General features: G+C 32.3%; 1 protein-coding gene across 2 annotated transcripts in view; it reads right to left on the reverse strand.

Moving 5' to 3' along the window:
• PCDH17 (protocadherin 17) overlaps positions 1-19,758 on the reverse strand; it is an 85,256-nt gene that overhangs the window by 40,799 nt on the left and 24,699 nt on the right. For both annotated transcript variants that reach the window (XM_032192655.1, XM_032192645.1), the window contains exons 2-3: positions 18,200-18,258; positions 17,877-18,049 (exon numbers count right to left, since the gene is read on the reverse strand). In XM_032192655.1, coding sequence (XP_032048546.1) covers positions 17,877-18,049; positions 18,200-18,258 — 232 coding nt within the window. The remainder of the gene's footprint in view (positions 1-17,876; positions 18,050-18,199; positions 18,259-19,758) is intronic.

The raw sequence follows: 19,758 nt of genomic DNA on the forward strand, positions 1-19,758 counted from the left end.
CAAAACAAAACAAAACAAAACAAAACAAAACAACAAAAAAACTCTTTAAAAAGGCAGGAATCATGCAAATTAAGAAGAGAAAAATGTATAAAGTCAAACTAATAAAATGTTACAATATTTTAGGGAAGGATGGGAAAGATTCTGAAGACAATTTATTAATGATATAACAAGTAATATATAGAAGTTTTATAGCCCCCCCCCAAAAAAAAAAAAAAGGAAAGCATGTCAGAGAATTATTTAATTGGTGAGGCTGACATAGATCAGCATATATGAAAACAACATTGAAAGAAAGGTCACAAGCAACACCTCCATTCCAAAAGAAAAAAAAAATAAAAAAAAAGAAAAAAAAAAAGAAAAAAAGGAAAAAAAAAAAAAAAAAAAGAAAAGATTTATTTTTTTACTTTAGACTGAAGGAAGTTTAGAGAGATTCTCAAAATGCAGTTATTCTGGAATAGAAATGAGTCATAAAAACTGCCTGCAACTGAAACATTAATACTCAACAGTTTAATAACAGATTAATACTGTTTTAGAGAAAATGGGTAAAATGACTCCCAACAAATGAGAAGATCAGATGGAACCTAAATATGAAATTGGAGTATTGTAACACTATCGCTTAAATTAACTTTGGTGTCAAACAAATGTAACATAGCAAATGTGAGTAGTAAAATCTGAGAGTGGTTGTGAAGACCTGCAAATAGCTGTCATGGTGTCATATAATAACCAACACATGCAGGTAATGTACATGACAAAAAACAGTAGCAACTGTCTATATACAAACTATGAACTCTAAAACAGATTTTAGTATTAATCTGGACAGTCAAATGAAGATGTCAGCTCATGGAATTAGAATAGTTAGAATACATGTAGGAAGTAATCTTGGAAAAGGAGTAGAGATTTAAACACAAAATGTTCTGTTTAAATCCACAGCTATTGTGTCTAGACTCCTATATGCATTTCTGCTCATGCCACATTAAAAAGAATATAATAAAACCAAAAAGATAAAAAAGGGTAGCAAAGATCATCAAAGTTATGAAAAGGCTTTCATAAAATAAGAGTTTAAATAAACTAAGATTTTTCTTTTAGCGTGGAGAAAACACAACAAAGTGAAAATATTAAAAGATTTGTAATTTGTGATTGTCACTGAAAAAACTAATAGGAAACGATTATTTAATATTTCTCCTAATGTAAGAGCACTGCCAAAAATTATCAAATGGCAGCTTCAGTCAACGAAATTGTGTTTGTACACGCACCTAAGTAACTTGTGAGTGACTGTTGGACCAGATGATCTTGAAGGTCTTTTCCATCCTTAATGATTCTATGAGATTATTACAAAAGCCATTATGGATGTGAAGGGTCCACAGTGAATTTTTTTCTTCCAAATTCCTGGAAGAAAAATCCATCCAGGAATCATGCAATTTTATTTTATTTTATTTTTTGTTGTTTTGTTTTTCATTGATTCTCTTCCATAGAACTTTAAATACAGAAAAGTGTAGTAAACCTAAAGACTTTGTTTAATTGCTGGAGAATGATAGGAAATTCCACAAGGTGACTTAGATGTTATGTTTAGGTGGATGATTGAGTTCACCTACAACTGTTATAAATGAAGTATATACAGCTGCTCTAGGCTGGATGATGAGTGTTAATTTGTTAGCTGACAGAAACTTCCACATCTCAAGCCTTACTAGACAGTTATATTCATATGTTTTTAAATTCCTGCAGATGTATATCTTCTGTATTAAAGAAAATGTTTAAATCAGTCTGGTATTTGCTGAATCAGTGCTTACACTGCATCTTCCTAACAATTTTTTTTTACTCCTGCCTTCATATCCATTACTCTGAATGTCAGGGAGCTATTTTTTAAATACTAGCTTAGTTCAGTTTAATAAAATGTATTGAAATATTTGTACCAACAAAAAAATTAGAATAACTCTTTATTAAGATTTTTTTTTCATAAAATCAAATATATATGTACCCAACTGCATGACTAGTCCCGACGAAATGCATTTTATGGGAGTAGAATTTCACAGTGGATTCTGTTATACTGATATGAAACAAAAGACAGATAGGATCAGGATTATGATCACAGAAAGCATATGTGATTTTTATATATATCATGGAAGAAAAAATTGAATAACCAATGGAAAATTTAGCCCCCCTTTCAGTACTTTTTTAGTATGATAGTTTTTATTACAAAATTAGTGTTCTAAGCTGAATTTGTTTCAAAATCTGATCTCATTTATTCCTGAAAGCATAATACTTAACTATGCTTATATATATGCTTATATTCTTACTTTTATTGAGATGAAGCTTTCTGATGACTTTCTATGAAACAAAGATTAAAAACAAACAAACAAAAAAAAACCCCACAACTTTCAAATTTGCCAAAAGTGTAGTTCAATCTTTATCTGTGTGAGCCTTGTAAGAAAGTTCACTACTGTTCACTGTATGTTCACTATTAATAACATTGATAATGAGTAGCATCTTGTCAGAATCTATATTGTGAAGTATTTCTGGCGAGCTGTGTCATCTGGAAGTGTGTGGGGAAAAAAAAAAAAAAAAAAAAAAAAAGACAACCCCAGTTATTTGACAGAAAGCGTTGTCATGAGTGTAGCCATATCACTATGTATTTAGCTTAGCTTATCTCTTTTGAGGACAGGGTGTAGAAAGGTTAGTAGAAGTCCTTTTTGTGCCAACATGTGCTATACCTCCAGCAGATGGCTTTGGCAGTGGAGTTGAGATAAGAGTGGCAAGTGTTCTTCTGCAGATAAACTTCACCTTGCCACCAATAATGGCACACACTACAGTGGCTGTAATACAAGAGGATAGAACCCAAGTATCTTAAGTAAATCTTTACTTAGATTAAATAAGATTGCTACTGTATGTTTATGAAATGCCAGTTGATGCTTAAATATATTTGCCAAGGATTAGCAGCTATTCCAGAATCCGTTGTACTTTAATGAACATACAAGAACTGCCTTAGACAAAAGAAGAAGTTAACTTTAATAAGATCACAAGTTACTTCAATTCGCCAAGTGATAAAAATTTACTGAAGATTAACACTATGTAAGATACAGATATCTAATATAGAGGTTAATCCTTAAATTAATATGTTTTTTATTCATCCTTTGGTATTTAATTAACATAAATTATAATAGCTCAGGAAGTCAGATAAATTTATTTCAATTTTAAGTACAGGTCCATGTAAACTAAGACCATCCTTTTCCTTTTCTGTGAGTCATTTCAGTAAAGTATTTTGGCACATAGGGATTTTTAGAAGCCAAAGTACAGGTTGATCTCAGAGTCTAACTTTAAATCTCTAACATGCTAGAATTTATTGCTTCTGGCACCAGAAATTTGGCAATAAGAATTCAAGAGGGAAAAAAAAAAAAAAAATTAACTAAAGCATCAGAAGCTATGAACAGTCACTCAGCTTTGTGAGTGAAGAAACTGCTCCCAGCTACACATACATGTATATGGAACATATACACATATACGGAACAACAGCTGTGCAAACAGAAATCATGTTTCTCAAATGAAAGTGATTCAGCTAAGAAACATAGACATAGACTCCAAAAAGTTGGGATAAGCAATGGCCAGTGTGTTAAAAGCTGCTTCCTGAATAAACACTAACTGCAATTCATCTTTCATAACTTCAACATCAGCAAATATTGAACTATGTCTGAGTTAATCACCTTTTACTGACAGTGGAAAGATATGAACCTTTTTAAGGCACGATTCATGTAAAATAGGTCAAATGAATCATGCTCTAAAAGTGCCTATTTCTCGCTTCGTTAATTCTAAAGAGCTTGTCAACTAATTATATATATATAATCAAGGTATCTCAGATGCAGGTAAGACAATAGGTGAAATGACAAGATTCCTAAGAACTTGTGGTCTCTTCTCTCCAAAAGTGTTGAAAATGTAGAGGTTAGTGATGTGTTGAATTAATTGATGAATTTAGTGATGAAATAAGCTTTTTTTTTTTCTTTTTTTCTTTTTAACATCAACTTTGAGATACAGGTTTCCCACTTTCTTTGTGCTTATAGAGGACTAAATATCTAGGAGAAACTCTGAGTCTTAGTTTTTGAAAGGTAAAATTTACTGTAAATAAAGATAACAAACTAGCATTCCCTGAACTTAAGATTAAAAAGTGTAATTTTTGCTGTATTGAACTTAAACAATTTTCTACTTTTGTTACATTTACCAAAGTAATCGGTTCTCAAATGATGAAAGCAAACTGAACTTTAGTGAAAGCACTAAATTCCTAAATAAAATATCCATATTTTGAGAAAGTATTTTATTTTTGTTCAGCCACAAATGATATCATTCAGCAAAAGAATGCTGATACCTGACATTGGATAGGAAAGAAAAAAGGTAATGTTTAGTTGATTTGTTAGACTTAATGAATATTTTACTGTGTTCAAAATAGGCAACCCTACTGCCTTTGATGGACCTCCACTATGCAACAGCAAGTACCTGCCTAATATGGAATATTAGTATTATTTAGTTGCAGCTGATCTTCAGGAAAAATAAAAATGTTGATCATTTTTTGCAGAGAATTAGTAAATTCAACAAAAGCATATTATCTCTGAGAGTTAAGCAGTTTTCCAGTTTCTTCTTCAAATCTGTATTTTGATTACTTTTTTTTCCTCTTTACATTGTCTTCCCACACCTTAAGATTCTAAGCTATTTTTTTCTTGTTCCTGCAAATCTTTCTGTCTATCCATACTTGTGCATGTCACAAAAATGAATCAAGTTTACAATGAAGAAAGCAGCTGGACAGTACTCATCTTTCAAGCATGCTAGTAGAAATACAAGAATCTTTTTGTAATAAACAATAAGCCATCTATTGTTTTCATGTACATGTGAAAAGATTAAGAAGTTTATTAAGCTTACAATGGTTTGAAGTTCTACTGGCACCTGTCTTAAAGAATTTAAAGAAATGTTTAGACTTTAAGTAGTAAAGATATATATATACATACATATATATATAAAAAAAAGCTTTCAATATTAGAGCTTAGCTTGTCTTCTTTAACCTCTTTAAGTAACTCCTGAGATCACTTTCAAATATTGATGAATTAGCAATGGGTTAGCATTTCTAAAGATCACAGAGAAGATGGGTTCCAAATTATTAACTAACCTGTTTTTGAAAGACTACTATTGTGTCAAAATTCTATCAGTGTAAACACATCTGCCATCCTCCAGATACTGAGGAAAAAATGTGAATGTACACAAAATACAATAAAACATAGAAATACAAATAAAGGAATAAAAATGAAATGTTAATAATAAAGAATGGATACATAAATATTTGAATGCAACACAAATATGGATATTATCAATAATTCCATACAAATAAAATGTATCTGTGGGTGAAGTTCACCATTTTTATAACTATATATCAATAACATGTCTTAAATATCTCATGGATTTTTATTTCCACAATAAAAGCATGAAGACATTCAATTTCAAGATATTTATTTCAGAATTTCCCACTACTTAAATGCTATTCTTACTCTGAAATAACCATACAATGATAGCTGAAATAGTTTTACTGGATTCTTCCTAGTTTCTTCCAGTCAAATACATTATTATTATTTTAGTGTTTGGAAGGTGTAATAAATGTTAAATTTAAGTGCCCTGAATTAATATAATATTGCTTGCTTTAGAGACAGTTGGAAGCTGTAATAGATTTTACCACACATGATGATGTGTATTTTGCAGAGTAATTCCATCCATATAAAAGTTTTGAGAATATCCTTATTTGTTTACTATAAGCCTGAATGCCAAAGGGGGGGGGGGGGGGGGGGGGGGGGGGCGGGGAATCCAATTATATGATAATCCCAGTGATTAATGGATATGCAGCATCAACTTTACATGATCTTTATTATTTTAAATTTTATGGTCATATTCATTAGTGTGCTTTATGGTACTCTGGAGAAGCAAAAAGCAGTCACAGTATACTGACAAGCTAAAGTGGGTTTAGAGTTGTCCTGAAATCAGTGTGGTCTGGAGTGGCTGGAGTATACAGTATAGTTCTTTCTCCATCCCTCTTTGATCCACCAGCTTACCCATTCCTACGCAACCTGGGTAACAACCTGGTATTACTTGGTCATAACACTTTGACTTGAGAAAAGAAACTATTACCTGACCTAACTCAGGGTCATGTTCAACACTGCTGTATTTTAGGACTCGGAAACAAAATTAACAAATATTTTAAACAAATTATTTTAATGTGTTTTGTTGATGGTGGTTTATAATTATTGTTATTATTAGAATCATAGAATCATAGAATATCCCAAGTTGGAAGGGACCCATAAGGATCATCAAGTCCAACTCCTGGCACCGCACAGGTCTGCCCAAAAGTTTACACCATGTGACTAAGTGCACAGTCCAAATGCTTTTTAAATTCAGACAGGCTTGGTGCAGTGACTACATCACTGGTTTTAAGCATTATTTGGTTTTGAACAAATACCAAGCATACAAAATATATCAGGCTGAAATTTTGACAGGAATTGATTGGATAAATTATTTTGCAGTTTTTGTTGTGGAGAAAATATTAGTCCTTATTAAGAGCATCCACCCAAAAATGACATGTTTATAGGATGCAATTGGCTACTCTAAATGTAAAAAAAATCTACTGTAAGTAAAATATTCCTATAAAAGAGGAGTGTGAATAAAAAAGGATTGTGAGGCTGGTACTTTCTGAAATTATTATGAAGGTAAAGTATTAATTCTATAAACCTCAGAGGGAATAAAATAATAATAATAATAAAAACTATTACTTCTTCAAATAAGAAAAAGCAAATTTAGATAATGTGTACACTTACATCATCTTTGTGTGAACTTTGCTTGCAACAACAAACTATCTCATAGACAAGTGATAGATTCCTCATATCAAAGTACATAACCTTGTACCTCGACTACCTGTTCAGATAGTAGAAAAGAAATCACATGTTAAAACCAATAACAGCGCATAAAGTTTTGGATTATTCATATTCATCCGTGCACACAGATCAAATAGACACTTCCCATGGCCTTGCAGATTACAGACCAATTGCAGAAATCTTTCCTCAATATTGAAACAGACACAATTCCACTTGTCTTTCTGGTATTCTTGGTCTTTACTTGGGGATTTTAAGGGTTTGACTGTAACTAACTAGAGATATGTCCAATGGGCAACTGACATTACACTTTTAAGAACTGCATTTATTTGTTCAAGCAAAGATTGGTTCACATAATAAAATTCTGTATGTACAGATGGTAAAGTTTAAGCCAAAAGTGAAAAAAAAAGTTGATAATAATCCAAAGTGCACATTGGATTATTTCCTATAAAAATCCAAAGTGCAAATCCCAATAATATTTAAGGAGATTAAATTACAATTACATTGTAATATATATGTTTAAATAAATATATTAAATATATCTGTGTACACATGCATATGTGCATTATATGTGCAGTACTATACATTAGCAACTATATATTTAAAAAGTTTGGTTTTTGAAATACCTATAGTATATTTTGGATTGTTAACTTTTGCTTCAAAAATGTACTTTCTCAGAACAAGATTTCTGATGAAATTAATTAAATTAATTTGCAAATTAATAAAATTAATTTCTGAAATGAACTCATATTTGCAATCTTTAAAAAGCCCAAACTTTTAAGGCTTTTAATTTTCAATATGTTTAAGATACAGGTTTAGTTTAAAAAAAAAAAAAATCAGGATCATCAGTTAATATCTTTTTTTGTGCACATGTGTACATATATTAAAAATACACATTACATATACACCAGAGGAACTATTAAAAGATGAAGGATTTTTTGACATTTACTCATATTTCCATCAATATTGATTTATATGAGACAATTTGTGGATATAAAACTAGAAAAAAAAATATGGTCGTAAATTAAAAAAAAAAAAAAGTACATGTCTTAAGTAATTTATTTTTTTTCTGTGCCACATTATGACTTGGTTATACTGGGCATATGCTCCTCTCCATTTCATGCTGGAAGGGGAGCAGATGGAATTAAATACAGCTTGGCATGCAGTACAGGGGCAGCCATGGAACAGTACTTTTTAGTACCACACAGGCAATACCAGCTACATATACATTAGAGATGAAACACAAAAAAGGGCATGTCACCTTCAGGAAGGGGTAGTATTCAGGGAACATCTGTTATACATGCACTGTTCCCTGTAGAAAGAACTGAAACATGATGAAATATGCATCAAAAGTTCCCTATGCACTAAGGTACATTAAGTCCCTTTCAAACCATATGAAGCCCACTTGGGGAAGGGAGGTTATTTGAGTGAGGCAGCTGGAATAGAAAAAAGCAGCAGCAGGGAATGGAAACCAGCTGTTATGCCATTCTGGATATAAGGATGGGCAGTAGGCACACAGGCTGACACAATGCATGCGTATATCACTGATGTACAGAGAGTAGACAAAGTTTCACTGAGCAGTAATAAGCTAATCATGTTGCAGCTCTGTGTCTGAGCAAAGTCCTCGTTAAATGCTAAGTGCTATTACAGTATATCAGGGATTCTTGTTGTGAAGCACTGCACAGTCCACATTCCCTGCAATTCTCCCATGTGGTGAGCTCTTCCCATAAAAGATGTTTACAGACAAAAGGGTATAGAACAAGTCAGTGTAAATATTCCTTTTCAGTACATTACTCAGGACTAGACAGTGCATCTCGCCCTTGCATTTAATTATGTCATCATATAAAGCAGTGCTAAAGTGGATCCTCAGTAGGTTGAAATAAATCTGGGTTATCACTAACAAATTTAACATGTTTTAGAAACCACATTTAGAAATGCAGAGGGATTCTTTAACATATATGGATAGCCAGCTTCAGTGCATAAATATCTTTATAGCAAAGTTCTCCCTCGTATTTAACCTAAACAGTTTTCCCAGCAAACTACAAATTAGTTAATTAATTAAATAAATAAAATTAATAGTCTATTTATGACAACTTTTTATACACTTTTTTATTTTGTTTATTTTAGTTTTATTATGTTTCCATTCAGTCTTTGTTCATTTAAACAAATACAAACTCTAAACAAAAAACAGTTCTTCCAGACTTCACCCATGGGTCATGCTTTGTAAACTACTGTTTTATGCTTTTATTCTAACCCCTCTATTTACTTTGAATTTGTTCAGATCTTCCTTAAAAATGCCCTCACAAACAGACTACAAAGGCTGTGTCACTAAATAGCATGTGTTGGAACTCTAGACTGAATTAAATTATACCGTTTCTCTCCCTCTGGAAACCTGGACATAGCAGAAAAGCAGTATGTACACAACAAAAAAGACCAGCAAAAGGACAGACTGGATTGTTGTATATAGAAATTATAAGATATTCTTTGTTCCAGGAAAATAAAATTCAGTTAATGTTATTCTAACTGAAGTATCACTAAATGGAATAATTAATTCCTGTCTCTTACTTAAGATGCTTCTGTTGATATGTTTTTCTCAGCTGGACATAAAACTGTTGATAACCAAAATCTAAATTCAGGTTTCCAACTAATAGGCATTAGCTTTGGAGTAACTCCATCTAAAGAACATTCCTTCAATTTGGTAACAAGAATGTTGCTGGAATGTGCAATGGGATTGTGTGAAAACCTGAGTAATATCATTTTTTTATCATATCCATATTTTTGTTGACTCTTTAACAGTCATACAATGATGATATAAAATTAGAAAGAGAGGATATATAGAGAGAGGATATATAGAGAGAGGATATATAGAGAGAGGATATATATAATATATAGTAAATTACATATAGAATTTACTTTTTATATAACTGAATAAACATTCACACATATATTTAAACTAGAATTAATTAATTAGCTTAATTAAAAGAAAACAGTCTAAGAAAGAAATGGACTCCCTAGTCCAGTTAAAACAGTTTGTGTGATATTGTCTATTCAATACATGAATATATGCCCTAAAATTTTCATTAACAAAAGTTAGCATATCCAATTATGTTCCAGGGAAATGTATAAAACCTGAAACAATGAAAACTATCACTTTTCTGATTTCCATGTTTCAAAAGATGTTGATCTTTCTATGCCCCTACTTTCCTATCAATTTATAAAAAGAATCTGAAAATAAAAAATGTTAGCTCAAGATAATGATTTTGACATAGAAGGGCTTCATTTTACTGGGAATAGAAAATCCTTCACTTGCTCTTCTAGTGGGAATAAAGCAAAAAGTTAATTTATGGATTCTAAGACTTCCAAGAACAAACTGCAGTACAATAACTGAGCTCAGCCCCAGGAAAGGCAGTGTCAAAATAGAGTACAGAAAGGAAGTGATGAGATTTAGACTAGTGACAGGGGAGGAATATTCTGTTTTGTTGCCTTAAAAGCAAAGCATGAAGAAATGAGCACCATCAGTTATAGCATCCCAATGTTAAAATTTACACTTACATCTCAGATGTGAGACTCATGGTAACAGACTTTTGATCTTGAAGTGCATGATATTCATTAATTTGCAAATAAGCTCATCAAAGAAATCACTTCTGAAATGTATTAACATTCCTGTTGGTACAGTTTCAGCCTTTTAACATGTCAGTAATAATATATCTAAATTGATTTGTTTGTGAAGTTTCCAGTGAAATCAAGATACAGGGCAAAAATACAGACCACTGAACTAATCTGTAATTAAAAAAATAAATAGAAACAATAGGGGGACAATAAAATTACTTGGAAAATGTAGCATGACACATCAAATGGTGCAAAGATCACAATGTGCTGAACTATTATAGTCCTTTTTTTTTGCATATGTCTCAGTGATATGTTTTGTGTGTGTACAGATGCAGAAAGTTCCTTCTGTATGTATTGAAAGTCAGTTATAGAAATTTCCCCCCTAATCTATGGCTAAGTACATTAATTAAATGTTGTGTATGCTCTTCACAAAACGTCACTGCTACAACATGATAATAATCTGCAAGATGATGAAACACACATCTGATTAAAAACCTAGTTTGGCAGAACTCAACTCCAGTTGAAAAGCAGGATAATAGGCAATAACAGGCGGAAATAATAGGCTAAGATACCCTGATGCAAAGTGTATTCACTGTCACTTCAGCTGCCAGAATGTTTGCACTGCTTTTCTGTTTTGTAACAATGAAGGCAGCTAAGTAAGTAGTCAAGGTATTAAGCTAATCCATCCCTTCTCCATTATGTTGCCACTTCACATCCTTTTCTGATTTCTGCTAGGACAAGAACCTGCTCCATCAGATTTTTCTTTCCTCACCTGGATAGCCTTGCTTGAACTCCAGAGCTGCTCATATGACGAGATCCCACCATGGAGAGAAGCTATGCATGGGAACACTCTCCTTTCTAATGAGGAAGCATCAAACAAACTGGGTTCAGCTTCTAAACACAGCTGGCTATCACCCAAACTAATGTCACAAAGTGCCACTCATGATCCTAGACTCAATATCAAAATAACTGACAGGTGGAAGTAAGTTCTCTGGTAGAGTACTAGTTCTAAAAATAAAACTTAAGAAGATATTCAACATAAGAGTAGCAGAGGGGAAAATAATAATAATAATAATAATAATAATAATAATACTTTAATACTATGAGTAAATAAACTTGTAGATAAAGGAATTTGTCTTTATTTTTCCTAAATCCATCATATAATTTGCTCAAGAGTTAATGCAGCAATGGATATGTCATAGGTACTAGGTACTATGGGTACATGAGAAAGGTAATGACAGGCATCTGTATAGCAAACGCAACTGACCCATATTCCTCAGCTGAGTTCAGTTACTTAGATTCAAAAGGGAAATAGTATTCTGGTCACTCAAAAAATGACATTACAGAACATTTGCATAGCCTTGCTCAGCCTATCTAAGCAAGTCTTGCAAAGACCTAGTCGGCTTTAAATTACTATTAGAGATTAAGGCACTAAAAATATCTGAAACTTTCCTGTGTATTCCATAACTAAAAGAGTGAAAAATATTAAAATTATTATTTATTATTATAAAAATATTTAAAATTTAGATGCCAATGCAAAGACTTCACAAGAAGGATGAGACCATAATAATGTTGTTAATTTTCTTAAATTCAGAAGTACTGTTTCCTTGACAAATGTTCTCACAACAGAAAAGTAGGAAAGTGCTGACAGTTTAAATGTCATAATGATGATTTTTTTTTTATTTTTTTTAATGCACTGAGGGGGTCATCTAGCTAATGTAAATATTGCCTTATTCTTCATAGAAGTCTATAATTCTACAGATTTTTCAGTCTTAAATTAAAAGTTCCACTGTTAGAATGAGGCATAAATCAAATATCCACAGTGTGTTGATGACTAACTTGGTCAAGAAGCAGTCTTCCTCCATAATAAGCTACAGAATAGATAAATTAGTCTTTGGCCTGTCTTAATCTTCACCCAAGACCACACATGTGCTTACATAAAGCAGGAAAACTGAACAAATAAGTGAGAACTACATAGAAAAGGAAAAATGAATGGGGAAAAAAATCTCATTTTGTGTGGGCTACACCTAACTGTTTCCAGACTTACAGCTCTAGAACCAGGTATTATATTAAGTCATATTAAATGAAAGGTGAGACTCTCAATGCAAATAAGTTGCTATTGTAGTTTGCCTAGAAAACACTTAATCAGATGAAATTGAAGAATGGATATTGTGTTCAAGCCCTGACATAAAACAGCGAGGTAGTGTTTTACCTGAGATTATTAGGGGTAACAGTTGGAAGGATTAATAGTCCTGGACATAAAGACTCCTAGGCGACATAAAGACTCCTAGTGGTGCAGTCTGACAGCTATTCACATTCTAAGTACAGAGAGAATGTGATAAGAGACATTCTGTCCAGAAGAAAAAAACACTACTGTGAGGAAGTAATGCTGAATATCTCACAGGTTGTGTCAGCTCTGGGGGCACTCCCAGCCTCGGTCAGTTTCTCAGTATAGTCTTTCACTAGCTCTGAGAACTTGGTAAACAAATATTTCTCTAGTCTTCTTTTCCGTTACCTCTTTAAATTGATGTACTCATAAAAGAACTCATCATCCCCAACGGCAGAGAAAGAATTGATGACAGCAGAAATTTGATTGTTGAACTTTCCTCACTTATCAGTCTAGACTAATTCTCATTTAGTTAAACAGAATGAATATTAGTTATCCTAACACTAAAGAATTATAACAAGAAAATCAATTAATATTTCAGAAAAAAATATATACATGTATATATATAGCTAAAAAATCTGGTAATTTCTATTCCACTGCAGATGGATAATGCAGGATACCAGATTTCAGAGACCTTTCTTTTTTTAGAAATTGAGAATATAAATGCACAAGTTACTCGAGGTTTGTTCCATTAACAAGTTCAGTGGACAAACTCGAGTTGACAGTACTCACAAATATGTTAAAACACTGATTAGACTGCTGCATGCACGGAAACATCAATTGTAATGCATGTTGTTGTTTTGCTGTGACAACAGAAAAATAAAATTATATTTTTGAGTGATATTTAATATCTCACTTTTTTTTTTTTTTTTTCCTGAAGATTCACTCCAGCCCTTTTATCCTAGTCACTTATGTCTTAGATTAAAAGCATACAGTCCTACAGAGAAACCTGATAAGGAATACAGGTTCTAGAGGAGTCTCTGACTCCAATGCTGAAGCTTTCTTTCAGTCTTTCTCCATGGAGGTATCTCTGGTTTTCCTTTACTCTCGTGATTGTGCTACTGTTAAATAGGTAACAGCACATGCAGAAATACCCCCTCTACGGGATGCAGGTGTGAACGGCAAGCAAATGTTCTGAAAGCAGGATGTGATGCAGAGTGATAAAGCAAAAAAAAAAAAAAAAAAAAAAAAAAAAAAAAAAGCTGCTGAATTCATATATATGTTAAAGAAGGAAAACAGAAGGGGAAGGAGAAAGAGAGAGGTAAAAAAGGTAAAAGAGAAAAAAAAAAGTAAGGAAGAAATATTGATGAAAATCTAAGACAATATATAAGCAACTGCAAGAAACCTCCACATCTCTATAGTTTTGCATCAGTAAAATTATCATTATCAGATAAACATATTCAGGATTTACTAAGAAAAGTATAAAATGCTTTTTTTTTTTTTTTTTTTTTTTTTTTCTGTACTGCATCCCTGTAGATATCATATTGTAATTTTTAGCTTTGGATATCTTTTCAAGGAATACAGATTATTGCTGCTATGCACAAACAACAGTAAAGAAAAATATTATTCTGTTAGTTAATCACCAAATGTGAATAATAGATAATACATCAGGTGTAACAGCAATTTTTATATAACAGATATTCAAAACTAATAATTCTTGTAAGATTTATAAGTAGGGTGATCTCAAACTGTCTGAATTAGTGGTGGGTTTTAAAGTCTCAGAAAGAAAACAGGAAAAAAAAAAAAAAGGTAAACAGGACAAACTTGTCTAAAACTATTCTACTGAAAAAGTAACAGACACAACAAGCTGCTTAGTAAGACAACTGAATCAGCATAAGTAAGCTGATCAGGAACAGATATTTTTATGCAGAAAATTGCTTGGAATTTACGGGGGGAGGGGAGAGATACATAACTGAAATAACTTAAAGGAGGCATACTTATTTCAACACAAGACTAACTGTCTTGTAATATTTAAATGTAACATTTAAAAGGTTGTCCTCCCACCCACCCCCCACACGCACACCTCCTCACCCTCCACCCCTTTCTTTCCATTAAGGCCAAGTGAAGAGCATCCAGAAGCATTGCATAATGATAGCTGATTGGTGATCTTTTTCATTTGTGTTAATGTCACCATTAGATCACCATTAGACAAAACTTGCTATTTAGAAATATTTTCCTTGAAATCAAATATTTTAATAGCAAAGTTTTTGAGGCTTTACATTGCTTTCACTGTTTTAATGAAACTCATAAAATGAGTTTGCCTCCCATTGCATACCAAAATCATATGTCATTTACACAAATTATTTTTCACATACTGTCTTATTTCTCCATTACTGATTTTCAAGCTGCCTAAGCAAGATTTGCTCAAACTTGTAGTTAAAATACTAGTACTGCTAAGATTCTTATTATTGCCCTGGGTGAAACCGGAATAATGACAATAGCAACAACTACATACAGAAGATGTAACTTCTCAAACTCAAACTTAACTCACTTGTTAAATTAGGAATATGAAATCTAGATCCTGACTTGACTGTTACGACTGTTTATTTTTCACAAATGTCACTGTTCTAACTGTAGAAGTTAAACCATTTTAGATATCTTTAAATTACAATAATCAAGCCAGAAACTTTGCTACAAAACAGTGAATTCCCATCCCTCAGCACAACCCAGAAAGATGACAGAATCACCACTTCTGATACTGCTTCAGGTACTACTCTATAAAATTGTTTCTAGCAAGCTGTCCATCTCCTTTTCCTAGAGAACAATTTTTCTCTGAAGAAAATGCCATCTTTTTTCTACCCACAAACATATTTCTCACCCTCTGTCAACATGGCAAATGGCTAGGCTAGGCTAGGCTAGGCTAATGACTAGAAAAAGCAATTTTGTTCATTATCTTTCAAAAGAGAGAAGTTACATTGGACTAAAAACCCTAATCATACTATGCTCAATGACAAGTAATCATTGATTTCATTGAAAAAAACACATTGTGCCACATTTGTTACAATAATGATCTGTAACCCCCATAAAGTTCTTACTGCATGTTCAGTTTTCATAATATGCCAATGACTTTATTACCTTACATTTGAGATGGAAGAGTTCATACAAGTAAACAAATGGATGTCATTAGCATTTGTAATTATATTTGGGAAAAAAGAAGAAAAAGAAAGAAAGAAAGAAAGAAAGAAAGAAAGAAAGAAAGAAAGAAAGAAAGAAAGAAAGAAAGAAAGAAAGAAAGAAAGAAAGAAAGAAAGAAAGAAAGAAAGAAAGAAAGAAAGAAAGAAAGAAAGAAAGAAAGAAAAAGTTAGTTTATCTCTCAATGCTCATACTTTTTCTCAATAAAAAGAATCACATAAACACCTGCTGCTGCAACTCAGTGGCTGACAGTACTTAGTACATAATTCAGTATATGTTTAATGAGAATGTGAGAAATTAATATAAGCCACCGATGAGATGTTTCTTGATGAATGGGACTGCTTATATAGATATAATGATAAGTGTAAACCTCCATAAACTCATATAGCACATATAACTCTGTTTATAACGAAAATAAATAATAGGAGTGGTTGGCTTAATATGCTGACTAGTGCTCTTATATTTTGAGCAGTATTAGGCTTTATGCTGTTGGACAAACTTCAGTATAAATTGAACTCTAGCTATACAGTATTTTTCTTAAAATAATAATAATAATAATAATAATAAAAATATATAATGTATTGTAAATTATTTTCCTAATTAAACTTTTTGGATTTTAGAACTTCATGCTTTCGTTGCTGTAATTTATTGTTTTCTGGATAGATATTCAGGGAGATACAAAACTGACAAATTTAGATAAACATTCAAACAGCTTCTTAAAAAAAAAAAAAAAAAAGTCTAGTATTGCATCTTTATACAGATCAATGTCCAATTATAAGCAGAGAGTTGCTGTGGCAAAAGGTCGGGAAAAAATAATCTTTCTGGCATTTATTACTTGGAAAATAAGGTCATATGTGAGGTCAACCTTCAAGTACATAGAGAATAAATTATACTGCAGTATTCTAAATACACAGCAAAAAATATATTGCAATCTCAACATAACAAAAAAAAAATGAACATGTATTCCTCATGATTGTACAACAGATCAGACTAGGCTAGTGACAAAAAATCTAGTTGCAATTAATCAACAATTAATAAAAAGCTTATAATGTATATCTGCTTAATTAAAAATGTAGCTTCTTATTAAGGCTGACTTATTTAATTATCTGTTAACTGTCTTTAACACTGAATCATCTTCCACACAAGCTAAACTAAAGCAAAAATATAAAACATTTCAAAATAATTCAGTAGTACACTTCCTTATTGATTATAGGTTATGAAGTAAATTGCACAAACACACACTGCTGGAGTGGCCAGGTTGTCTGATGCTAAATAAATAAATAAATAAATAAATAAATATTTTTTCTTTTGAAATAGAAGACCTTATAGTTAGATAAAACATATCTCTAAGGAAACTTTGTTTGAGCACTATCTGAAGAAATAAATATGCTTATTTGTCAGAACGAAGGCTTGCAGAGATTATTGTCATTGTCCTGAAATATGTTATTTGAGCTGTTTCACAGATACTCATCTTTGATATCTTCCTAGAAAATGAATGAAATTATACTAAAAATCCAATTAGTATTTGATACTTCTCATGCTACTATTAATTGTGAAATCAACATTACAAATAGGAAAATTACATCCATGAAATGAAACACCTTCTGATCCATTTTTACTGTTGTTTGATATCCCAAGTCTCTTTCCTTTTCCTCTTCTCCAAACTACATGTGGAATGTAAATGACTCATTCTTTTATCTGTTGCAGTCATGTCTAGTTTCAGTTTTCAAATCACGCTTTGGCTGAAGAACAGTGTATAATATATCACAGGCAATGCCAATGGAGATAAAGTATATTCTAATCATTTTAGAAAAGTTCTTTCTTTTTTTTTTTTTTAATCTGCTTTGGATTAAAAAAAAAAAAAAAAAAAAAAGAAAAAAAAAAAGGATACTTGTGGTTTCATTTCATGTTCATTCTGAAAGATACTGAATGTCTTTGCTCTGGGCTAGCTACAAGATTTACTGTTTTCTCTGATAGTATTATCAGAGGGCTATTCCACCCTGATACACTGCAATTGCAATGCTAATAGGTTTATAATGATGGCTTAAACTTTACGCTCTGTAAGCATTGGAGACTTCACTCACCTTGTTCAAGTGGCTGGCTTTTAGTTGAAGTAGTTTTCATCTTGAGTGCCTCCCTAACAGACATGTCACAGCAGGAGCCTTTGTTAGTGTCTTGGTCACTGTCAGCCTGATCACTGTCCCCATGCCCGCTGTCCCTCAAGCTGGCTCTTTCTGGATCCTTGAACGTGGAGCTACTGAAATACATATTTAAAAAGAGAGAGAAAAAGAGAGAGAGAGAGAGAGAGTTGTATTTACTTGTTCTAAGTTGAATTGTACTCTCTGGCAAAGCAATTTTGACAAGAATGCAAATGGGGAAGCCGAGAAAGTTATTTAATAGGCCTTACCTTTGAACAAACTGCTGCCTGCTGCCCATGTAATTGGGCTCTGCGGGAAAATTGTCTGTCTGCGAAAGAGAAGGAAAAAAATACGTATAGTTGTACACTGGACAAATCTCCTGCAGAGCAACAAGATTTCCTAGAGGAGAAATGATTAATAATTCAAAAATTCCCTTAATCTTCAGATTTGTACATTTTAATTAAATTGGAAAATGCTGGCATGTAATTATGTGCTCAAAACAATTAAATGATTCCGGTCCACAAATTACCTGCTAAAGTAAACAATGAAGCTCCAAAAAGTGGCATTCTCTGTTAGCAACCTGACAGATGACACTGTTTATGGTTTTTTTATTAGTTAGATATTAAGACTGATGGTTATTGAAAATGAGAGAAAAAAAATTACTTTTGCATATTACAAAAGTGAATTATTCGGTAATACTAATTTTTTAAGCATAATTACATCATCTATGGGGATTCTGAAGCCCTTACTACTGTAATGCCATTTAATATATTGCAATATAATTTGTGAATTACATATAAATAAATAAATAAATAAATAAAGACTGTTTGTGGATATTTGGCTGGTTTTTGTTGTTTTTAATTCTACTGGAAAAGTGCAAGTATGAAAATATTTGGATTTTCTCTCTTTAACTGTCATCAGTATTAATAGCTACATCTGAATAATGAGAACCACACATGCAAACAAGAACATTAAATGATTGTTGTAGACAAGTGGTTTTAAAAAAGAAGATACTTTCATTAACTCTGTCATAAGTATATTTTTAGCAGCATGAGCTAAGTAACTGTAGAAGCAGAAGTATTTACAGCATCCAGACCGACATGGAGTCCTGCCAAGGGGAACTGAATTCTCCTTGTATCATCAGCTGAAGTTCTTTGGGAGAAAGAGAGACTGAATCTTTCACAAAACCCCATATACTGTAGATTCACACGTCACTTTATCTTGCAGCTGACCTAGTGACAGAGCTTCTACTGTTTTCTGCATCACTTCATATCACACCACTATGCTTCGCAGTGGCTATGAGTTTTGCAACAGCATCTCATGTATCAGCATCAGTTACACAGACAGTGCTCAATTAATGGAGCAGAAGGTCCAAGGTAAAGTTTAAAGTTGCACAAGTGACTGGTCTCCCTGATATTTTTTGTTCCCTACCACTTCCCATTTAATTTTTTTAGCTTCACTTTGTGTTTTGTTTGTTTGTTTGTTTATTTTTTTGTTTTGTTTTGTTTCATGACTTGTTTTTTGATTTGTTTTGTAGGCATGTAATAATTAGAAATATTTGCTACTGTTTGTATGGTTGGAATACAGGAGTTCAGAAAAGATGTATGAAGTCACATCTGAAACATAACAATCATGGTAGCAACAATAAATAGGTAGCCATCTGCCAGGCAGATGGATCAAGGATCAAGGCATATATGAAATGGATGTGTTTGTGTATCATGGATAACTTGTGTGAATTAGGAAAGAGACAGAAGATAAAAGTCTTCTATTTTGGATTTATTAAGTGTATCTACACTTCATAAGTGTAACTGGCAGTTCTTATTGCTAG

This window comes from Aythya fuligula, chromosome 1 (genome assembly GCF_009819795.1).
Source record: "Aythya fuligula isolate bAytFul2 chromosome 1, bAytFul2.pri, whole genome shotgun sequence".
Classification (NCBI taxonomy): domain Eukaryota; kingdom Metazoa; phylum Chordata; class Aves; order Anseriformes; family Anatidae; genus Aythya; species Aythya fuligula.